This window comes from Patiria miniata, unplaced genomic scaffold, assembly GCF_015706575.1.
Source record: "Patiria miniata isolate m_02_andy unplaced genomic scaffold, ASM1570657v1 HiC_scaffold_14, whole genome shotgun sequence".
Classification (NCBI taxonomy): Eukaryota; Metazoa; Echinodermata; class Asteroidea; order Valvatida; family Asterinidae; genus Patiria; species Patiria miniata.
Window position 1 is genome coordinate 1205149 of NW_024037052.1, and position 11002 is coordinate 1216150.

General features: G+C 38.8%; 1 protein-coding gene across 1 annotated transcript; it reads right to left on the minus strand.

The window, feature by feature from the left end:
• Positions 1-1030: 1030 nt before the first annotated feature.
• On the minus strand, positions 1031-10498 carry LOC119722190 (coiled-coil domain-containing protein 77-like). Its single transcript, XM_038192237.1, has 5 exons — positions 10481-10498; positions 9654-9814; positions 4038-4159; positions 1910-1963; positions 1031-1035 (listed from the first exon to the last, which is right to left on the minus strand). The coding sequence occupies exons 1-5, from the start codon at positions 10496-10498 to the stop codon at positions 1031-1033; spliced, it is 360 nt and encodes a 119-aa protein (XP_038048165.1).
• Positions 10499-11002: the final 504 nt, after the last annotated feature.

The following is an 11002-nucleotide window of genomic DNA, read 5'->3' on the forward strand; positions in this document are numbered from 1 at the left end:
AAAGCAGACTGGTATTAATTTGTAATTAATTTTATGTCACTGCTTTAATTTCTCTTTGCAAGTTCCAAATATGAAGATTTTACCTCGCTTTCAATTTAATATAGTCGACTCCTGAATAAAGCCCATACAGCTCGGTGTAGTCATTTCGACGCAAGGTAGCTAAAATCAATCACAATTGCGATCTCTGTTCTCACAGGTACCCATTTACTCCTGGGTGGGGCGAAGCAATGAGTGACAAAGTGTCTTGCCAAAGGGAACATGCACCATAACCCCAGGCTGGACTCGAACCCACAACCTGTAGAATTACCCACAGACAACGAGTTCAATGCTCCAGACCATGAGGCCAGGGCACTCCACATATTTAGAAATGTTTTGCCAATTCATGCAACAACACAAACACCAGGTAATATAATCTATTTGAAACCCCTGCCCGTTGTCCAAACTGCACACATGTGCATTTATCTTTATTGGTACCTTCAAGGATGTAACTGGGGTCCAAGTTGCTGGAGGGCCCTAAAGGGACCTCAGTTTCTAGTAGGAGGCAGTCTTTGAGCAGAGGGGTCCATGCCCCTCATCCTCCTCCCCTATCATTAGCTATGCCACTGGGCACCTTTGTCAAGTTCATTTAAGATTATAAGGAATCAATGAAGGGAGTTCCTACTTTTCATTGAGGGAGTGAATCTTGGAGCGATCTCTCTCAATCACAGTCTGCATCTCTTCCATCCTGACCCTACGATCCTCCAGCAAGGCTTCCGTCCGCTCTCTAGATAGCTCAGCTTGTTCCTTCATCTGAGATTGTAGAGCTTCAATCTGTAGCAACAGACTCTCTGGCTCTGCCTGCTGCTGGTCTGAATCAGGATAGACAGCTTTGGGCTGGGCGCTGTTGGACTGAAATGAGGATTGGAAAATATTGATGGATGGTAACAGGATCAACCTGCTGGTACAGACTCGGACAAAAGAAACCACCATTTTGGAGATGATCTGATCAATTATCGTGATTGAAGCAACTTTACTGGGATAACGTATGTAACTAATCTTGGAAAGTTCATGGTATGATGAGGCGGCTTTTTTGCCAAACTCACTTCTCAGGGGAGTAACTACAGGTAATTTCATCAGCTGATCAAGGAATTATCAACACACCTACCAAAAGCTGCAACAGATATATATATTTACTATTAATACTATGAAAGTAAGTAAAGTCTGTCATTAGCCAATACATCTCCGGTTTCAAAGGCATGAAACGACCGAGGATATTTTTTTATCCCCCCTGGATAGGATGCCAGTCCATTGCAGGTTACTTCCCAGCTAATATCGGTACCTATTTATACTCCTGGGTGGAGAGAGGCAAGTGGGGGTGAAGTGGCTTGCCCAAGGACACACATATAACCGGCAACTAGATTCGGACCCCTGACCCTCTGATCATGAGTCACAAACCTTAACCATATTAATGCTTAAAAAAAATTAAAATCCCATAGACCTTATAAATAGTTAATGCGATGCCCGCTGCCATGTACCAATACATCAGATTCGAGCCAGCCAACCGATCCCATTAGCTCAGTGGTCAAGTGGTAAAACATCTGCACTAGAAAGCAGGAGGTTGTGGGTTCGAGTCCCAACAGAGTGATTTTTTCCAACTTTTACTCAGGAGGTAACACACTGAGTATTCAGTGTTTATACATCAATGAAGGGCAAAACCTGATTTGACATACATTGTATTAATACTATGATCCACTAGTTTATCTGACCCACAAATACTAAAAATGGGCCTGATATGGTTGGTATGAGATCTGAGGAGTGTTGGCTTTGCAATGTTTTATCAACCACCCTTTGCCTCAACCATACCGGTATGTAATCTCTACCTACCTTTTGTGTTAGCAGTAACTCTGTGTTGTGCATTCCTCCGTGTTCTGTTGTTCTGTGGTCTGCTTGGCACTCTGGCTTTTAAACCCCAATATTTCACCCTCTGGAAAAAAAAAACCAGACAGGCAAGTAAGAAGAAAACATGAGACGTCTTGGAAATTACAGGTTACACCTTCATATACCTTTGAAATCTGATGGACAGTGTGTGCAGATATATAATTGTTTGCCAGAATAAAATGCAATGTTCAAAGTTGGGTCAAAAGTCTTCTAATGCCCGACTGTAATTCATTGTAATAAACCAGTTCTGTATTTCAATGACCTGAGGTCATTTGGGATAACATTGCTGACACGATGTTAGGCGATGTTACGCGCACGACCACTCTGGTGGTAATTTACACACAAGCGTCGCGCACCCGCATTCATGCGCCTTTGATCGTTCTACTATCCCGAATGACCGGTGACCCATATCGTTGTGCACATAAGCAGTTGAAATACCGAACTGGCTTATCCATGGCATTCCTTGAGTTGTTTGCTTGTTTGGAAAAGGATGAGACATTTAGGACAACTTGAAGAACTGTTGACACTTAAAATACCCAATACAAGGGAACTTGACTAGGTTTACTCTTAATAATGTTTAAATGGGGGCAGTTCCGCAGTGTCAGACGTACATTTTGGGCAATTCAACAGTGTATGTAATTGTAGTTATAATCACGGGGTAGATTTTAATTCTGATAAAACATATCAGTTAGTCACTAGTTACTTTGATGAGTCAAAGAAGAAATTATTCATCCAACTTTGTTGCTGTAGTAGAAATTGGCTCAAAACACCGGACGTACTCAGACAAATCAATTTTTTGTATTGTCATCAATTGATTTTCCATTGACAAGTAACAGCCAAACTGTTGAACTTGTTAGGGAATGTACAACATTTGCTTTTGCTGCAATGTTCAAAATAAGTGCATCTGGGGGATTAGTGTGCTATAAAAAATATTGTTAAAGGGCATGTACAACATTTGCTTTTGCTGCAATAATCAGAAATAAATGGATTTGGAGGATTAGTATGTTTTAGCAAATATTGTTAAAATGACTTGTTTCACGTTTTGGGCTTGTAGATGTTGGAAAAACCAAGAAAACCATTCATGTTCTTGTAGTCTGGTTCACAGACCCCATTTAAGATGAAACGGAGAATTTATAGACTTTGGGGGATTGTAAGATCAGAGAGGCAGTCTAGTAGGCTTGTACCCCTTCAAAGGTGTGTAATCAATTGCACAGAAAACACAGAATAACTAATTATGAAAAATTAGGAGTAGTTTTAAAAAAAAAAAACAGTTTTCTCCATTGCTGGTCGGCCGACCAGCGTTGGAAAAATACCATTTTTTTTAAAAAATGTCAGCACACCAGGAGCCACGATTTTACAGGATGCTTTAGGCTGTCATTCCCTAACAATCCACTAAGGTATTTAGTGATACTTTGTTCATATCGTTTTGTAATATTTGCCAATGTTGTATCTTCCCTTTAAACTGACCTATTTCACGTTTTGGGTTCGGAAATGCCAGAAAATCTAAGAAATCCAACCATGTTCTTGTGGTCTGGTGACATGAGACGTAAGATGAGACGTAGCACTTTGTACACTTTGAGGAAGTTAGGTCAGAGAATCAGTCTAGCAGGCTTGTACCCCTACACAGATGCGTAATTGATTGCAAAGAAAATGCGGAATGACTAAATATGAAAAGTTAGGAGCAGTTTTTGAAAAAAGCCAGTTTTCTTCAACGATGTTCGGCCGACCAGTGTATGAATAATACAAGGTTTCTTGAAAATGTCAGCACACCAGGAGCCACGATTTTACAGGATGCTTTAGACTGTCATTCACTGACAGTCCAGTAATATATTTCGTCATAATTTGATCATTTCGTTTTTTGATGTTTGCAATGATGTTGTATCTTCCCTTTTAAATAAACTACATGTCAATAAAATACAGATAATATGCTTCAAATTGATATGTATATTTCTTTTGTGGCATTTTGGCCATTAAGAATTGTTGGCATTCAGGTTTATAATTCTGTAGAATTGCCCATGGATGGGCGAGGGAATTGATTAACAAATTTTGGCCAAGGACATTGACAAATATGAGTCTGCAGCCCCGTTGGTAGAGTTGCCAGTGCGGTGTTACACACTGACCTGCATGTGGATGTCTCTTTTGTGGGTGTTTCTGTGTGACAATTGCCCGCGTTGATGGTTCTTTGTGGAAGTATGTCACTTCAGGACCTGATGGGCTTGATAATGATAACAGATGCTGGATTCTGTCAAGTACAAATCAAATCATTGGAAAAGTTCAAGTTAGTACACCTTTGGTAAATCCAAACTAACAGGGTTTGTTTACTTCCATATCACATTATACGTGTAACTGATTGTACATGTGGGGTATTAAAGCAGCACCAACATTCATACATGTTCATGAATGCATCATCTCTAAACATACTTTTGCACTAGTGTGGAACAAATTGCAATTGCTTAGTCTAGACAAGGGTTGTGCAAAATATACCGAATATCCAAATATTTGATCATCCACCGAATATCCGAATAGCATTTTATCAAATTGAATTGTTTTTTTAATGTGAGCAATGACAAAAAAACGTCCATGATGTGATTTTATGAGTTTAAGTTGAGAGATTTGATTTGTTTAGTCAAACGCCACACTTTACGCAGATGGTTTGAGAGTTTTCATGAGGAATGTAAGCCCTAATGTGGATCTTCAATATCTGCCAAATGCCAGGTTGTCAGCTAGCTCAAAATCTATATCGATACATTCCAAATTATTTCAATGTCATTGGATGATTTTTTTGTTCAAATTCAAGTTCCAATATTCAAAGACTAAATTATTGGAAAAATGCACAACATTAATAGAGACCTGTTTTGTGAAGCACACCTAGAGAGAACTTGAAGCTCTACCCAGCCCTGCAAACAATGACCTGTACTCTGCCCGCAAGGTTGTCAGTCCGTCATTGCCAATCAAAGAATCCTCCCCAACAGTCACCATCCATCTGCACAACATACAGATTACAGGTACAATGTATATATACATGTACATGGATTCAATTCAGCCTCAGGACAGGCAGTAGCACTGCTATTGTGACAAGGTTTTTGCAGTCGCTTTGCCAACCAACCTCTTTGTCGACAACCACTTCAACGATTTGCTACTTCACCGAATAACCACTTCGCCTACTTGCCACTCCGTCGAATTACCACTTCGCTGCACGCAAACGCACGTACTAACAAGTTTGTTATGGTGTAAATCAAGGATTTTCTAATGTTTCTCTTCCCTTTCCTTTGTTTATACTCTGAACATTTTTGCATCTGCTCTCATTGGTTTAGTACACGTTTTCTAATCGAACTCGTCTTCCATTTACAATTCATTGATGACGTTGCATGTGTGTGTCCTTGATTTACACCATAAAGAAATGCCTACAGACACGTACATGTATGTATGGAGCCATAAAAATGAGTTACATGAAAAACTTGGGGTTGTTTTACCCCTTCCTATCCAAACCCATATGAGATTCAACTTTTTTCATTCTATAGTCAACTTGAAACAGTACTGAAGGGGATGAAGATTTAAAAAGAAAAAAAAAAAAGTTTCTGAGAATTAACTGTGTGCGACCAAAAACATGGTCACCGTGTACGGACAGTCAATGATTAATATATTTTATAAATTCCACTTCTTCACTTTCAAAGTGAATTGAGAGGACAATGTCACATAAACCTAGTAAAAGAAGACACAACAAGTATGAAAACCACTTAATATTAAGTACCAGTCAGCTGTTATAATTACCATGAGTTTGTGCATGCGAGCATAATGTGTTAGCAAATACTTTCGGCGAAGTGGTAATTGGGCAAAGCAGTAATTTGGCTAAGTGGTAATTTGGCTGGTTTCGATCCAACTCGGACCCAAACCAAGTCGGACCCAAGCCAACTCGGACCCAGGCCAACTCGGACCCACTACCAACTCGGACCCACGCCAACTCAATCGGACCCACTACCAACTCGGATCCACAACCAACTCGGACCCACTACCAACTCGGACCCATGCATGACCAACTCGGACTCATCTTTTACAATCATTTGACAGCGTTTACAATTATTTGACAATTTCATAAAGTTTGTCCACTTATCATCTGTTAATACAGTGATGTTTTTAAGTATAAACAGTCACCATCCATCTGCACAACATACAGATTACAGGTACATGTACATGGATTCAATTCAGCCTCAGGACAGGCAGTAGCACTGCTATTGTGACAAGGTTTTTGCAGTCGCTTTGCCAACCAACCTCTTTGTCGACAACCACTTCAACGATTTGCTACTTCACCGAATAACCACTTCGCCTACTTGCCACTCCGTCGAATTACCACTTCGCTGAATGACCACTTCGCCGAATTGCACGCAAACGCACGTACTAACAAGTTTGTTATGGTGTAAATCAAGGATTTTCTAATGTTTCTCTTCCCTTTCCTTTGTTTATACTCTGAACATTTTTGCATCTGCTCTCATTGGTTTAGTACACGTTTTCTAATCAAACTCGTCTTCCATTTACAATTCACTGATGATGTTGCATGTGTGTGTCCTTGATTTACACCATAAAGAAATGCCTACAGACACGTACATGTATGTATGGAGCCATAAAAACGAGCTACATGAAAAACTTGGGGTTGTTTTACCCCTTCCTATCCAAACCCATATGAGATTCAACTTTTTTCATTCTATAGTCAACTTGAAACAGTACTGAAGGGGATGAAGATTTAAAAAGAAAAAAAAAAAGTTTCAGAATTAACTGTGTGCGACCAAAAACATGGTCACCGTGTACGGACAGTCAATGATTAATATATTTTATAAATTCCACTTCTGCACTTTCAAAGTGAATTGAGAGGACAATGTCACATAAACCTAGTAATAGAAGACACAACAAGTATGAAAACCACTTAATATTAAGTACCAGTCAGCTGTTATAATTACCATGAGTTTGTGCATGCGAGCATAATGTGTTAGCAAATACTTTCGGCGAAGTGGTAATTGGGCAAAGCAGTAATTTGGCTAAGTGGTAATTTGGCTGGTTTCGATCCAACTCGGACCCAAACCAAGTCGGACCCAAGCCAACTCGGACCCAGGCCAACTCGGACCCACTACCAACTCGGACCCACGCCAACTCAATCGGACCCACTACCAACTCGGATCCACAACCAACTCGGACCCACTACCAACTCAGACCCATGCATGACCAACTCGGACTTTTACAATTATTTGACAATTTCATAAAGTTTGTCCACTTATCATCTGTTAATACAGTGATGCTTTTAAGTATAAATTTTCATTGTAGTTGTCAGGTAAAATATCTGTATTGCAGCAGTTTGTCGTCGTAAAGCGCATTGAAATGCTTTTTTGAAATGGGCTTTAAAAGTGTAATTAATTATTTATTTTTATTATTTGTTTCCATTGAAACATATTGCGCTTTAACCAAAAGTAAAATTTAAAATTAAAGTTTAACCAATTATTCATTTTCATATTTGACATCGTTCACGCCATCTTGCTCAATTTAACAGCAATTCATTTCATTTTTAATTCAAACCACATAAATTCAAAACAGATCTTCATAGAAAAATAAAATTGGAAAGTATGACATTGAAACATAAACACTTTCAAACATGACACGATTAATTCAATAAATATAAGTAAACATTATAAGTCATTCAATAAAATAAATAAAGTATAAAACAAAGTCTATTCTAATTTCCTCATGTACATTTGTATATGTATTTAACAAAAAAACCCACATAAACACCATTGCATACACTGCAAGAAAAACGAAGGTTCCATATTGAACAAAAAAGGTTAATCAAAAAAGTAAGTTACACAGATTCGTTAAAAAACCCACAAAACTCAAAGCCAGCATGTGAACTAAAAAAAGATCAACTTATTAAATACCCTACAATTATGAAATGTCAATCATCAAAAAGGAGTATTGGAGCTCTGGGAAGATTATCCTTCAAGGCCTTACAGGTACATTAGCTGTCTGTATGTTCGACTATGATGTTCCATGGGGGAAAAAAGTTAATCAAAAAAGTATAAAAAGTTAAACAGATTCGTAAAAAAAAAAAAAAATTAAACAAACTAACAATTACATGAAATGAAAGGTCTACATGTATTTCAAATTAATAACTTCCTCACTGAACAACATTTTTGTGACATATTGAAATCCTTCATTGAGTGTGATTTAATTTGGTTTATATTATTTGCAGGGTTGTAGTTGAGACCGCATAGTCCGAGACCGAGACCGAGACCAGCCCCTTCAAGGCGGAGACCAATATGGTCCGAGACCGAGACCGAGACCAAGACCGCTGATAATAAATAACAATAGTCGAAATAAAAAAACAAGACACGTTATTATAGTTGAAACTTGTAACCTTTCTATTCACAAAGATTACAGACCAAAATTTTGACCAGTGGCAGTGTTGACAAATTGATACATGACACGTTACTTGAGCAAAAAGTAGTTATACTTAAGAAATATAATGGGCTGCACCCAATCTTGACAAAAGTAAAAGTTAAAGGTAGATGTTTCATCTGTTATAGGAACTCGGATCCTAAACTCCACAGTCACCCCTTGGTTTCAGCTATGACTTCTAACGGATATTTAAAGATGCAATTTTAACTTTACATTGTGCCTCTTTTTTTCCTTAAATAAATATAGGACTTAACTTCTAACAAGACTTGTGTACATGTACATGTTTGTAGTTTTTTTTTTTGCTTTAAAGCATACTCACCCTCTTTACAGGCTAATCAGAAAGTGCTGCCTTTTTCAGATGTCTAATTTTTGTGAAATTTCATTTTGAAATTTTGATACACAAACGTGTAAAAATGAATCTGAAATTTCACGAAAATATACATCTGAAAAAGGCAGCACTTTCTGATTAGCCTATAAAGAAGGTGAGTATACTTCTAAAGCAAAAAAACCCTACAAACTAAGCCTAAATGTGAAAATCAAAATTTGGCTCCGTCGACACGATTTTTGTACATGTGGATGTGTGGCCTATGTTTACGGAGGCAGTCCAGTAAATAGGCCACATTTATGGGGCTAAAGGGGACCAAGACCGAGACCAAGACCGAGACCACAGCTTCCGAGACCGAGACCAAGACCAGCAAAAAGTGGTCTCGAGACCGGTCTCGAGACCTACAACACTGATTATTTGGCACACACCCACAAAAAGCAGAAAAAGGAAAACATTGCACATATCCATTTCTTCATGTGAATGAGTAATAAGAGTGCAAAATCAATGTAGTATAATCAAACAACAAAACTAAAAGCCCCATTCTGACCAATATAATTACCGAATATCTTCACTATATAAGCACTATTAAGATGACCTACATGTATAAATATAATCTCTGAAACTAATGATTAAGTCATTGTTGGGTCTGAGTTGGTCGTGCTTGGTCCGAGTTGGTAGTGGGTCCGAGTTGGTCTTGGGTCCGAGTTGGTAGTGGGTCCGAGTTGGTAGTGGGTCCGAGTTGGCGTGGGTCCAACTTGGCATGGGTCCGACTTGGTTTGGGTCCGAGTTGACCTGATGCCATTTGGCTAAGTGGTTATTCGGCGAAGTGGTAATTCAGCAAAGTGACCAACACCCGTGACAAGCTCAACACACTAATCCAGATCAGCTAATCACTATGATCCATGCAGTGCAGAACATTAGCTGAGAGCCTTAGTCAAGACTTAAAACATCTTCATCAGACAATCCCACGCACCTTTTTCTATCTTCCAGTTCTTGTATCTTCAGGCGGTCATTTTCAGCAAAGAGCCTTAAGACATGATCTCTCTCCTGGAAGAGATAAACCTGCATGTCACTCAGGGCCTTCTGGAGCTCAGCGATTTCTTCCTCACGTTGGCGTAACTCCCATTCAAAATGCTAAACAACAAAGAAAGGGACAAGTATTGTTGTGCTACATGTGACTATGATTTGCAAGTTTATGAGTTGTTCCCATTGGAGTAGTGGTAATTTGTACATGTACACACACTGACATAATAATAACCAGAGAAATTTGAAAAAAAAAACAGTATTGTGATTGAAAACATTGGACTATTATTCAAAGTGTTTATTTGAAATCTTATATTTCCCTTTACTTCCTTAATCCAATAACACTTTTACAAAAAGTAACAAATGATGTCACTGTAAAACCTGGTCTTGAAATTGGTTTTAAAAAAACCCATTTTCTAACATCTAAGGGGAAAAGATACTATAAAGACCAGGGACAACATTACCCATGCAACTACATGTACGGGTCTTGACTGATTGATAGATTGCTGTCGTCTTGGATATGTGTCAGAGCAAAACGGGGAATTTTGTGGGTCATTTTTGGCAGAGTTGGGACAAACTTGACCTATTTAGTTTGTGTACATGTAGGTTACTCAGTATGTAAAGAATGTAAAGAAGCGGAGGCTGATTCCAGAAGTAATGTCATAGATAGAGGGCAGGCTTTTGATTTTTTAGGGAAATTTGGGGGTAAAATGATGATGACAGAACGGCGACAACAAGCTTCCCAAAAATAAAGATGGCAATCACCACGCAATGTACCGTGCGATCATGTACCATGAGTCTGAGCATGCATGGCGCGCTGAATCGCAAGGCCCAAACAGCACAGTAAATTTTAGTCCAAAATTTGGGACTCTCAATACTGTGTACATGTATGAGAGTCCCAAAACTTAAGGTATCCATATCGTGCAAAAGTTTGTGCTGCATAATAAAACCAGTGTGAATCAAATTTGCAAGCTTCTTACTCACTACAGTTTCTTCAATAATCCCCCAAACTTCTGCCTCGCAAAGTTGCTGTTGTGAGCATTGCATCACCAAAAATTCAGCTTTTAATTCTAATTTTGCAGAGAGTTATCGAAACCTAGCCCGACTGCGTCTGGCCGTACAGTACTATCGCAAGCTCTGTAGTACGGCCAGACGCCCAATGCTTCCACAGAGACTGAATTTTTTTGGCCGCTGATGTAGCGATTTTGCTACAGATTTCGATCAAGATTATCTTTTCATCCAGGACACAAATTCCAAAGTTAAGGTTCTTAGTCGTAGAGCAACTCCTACCTTTTCGAA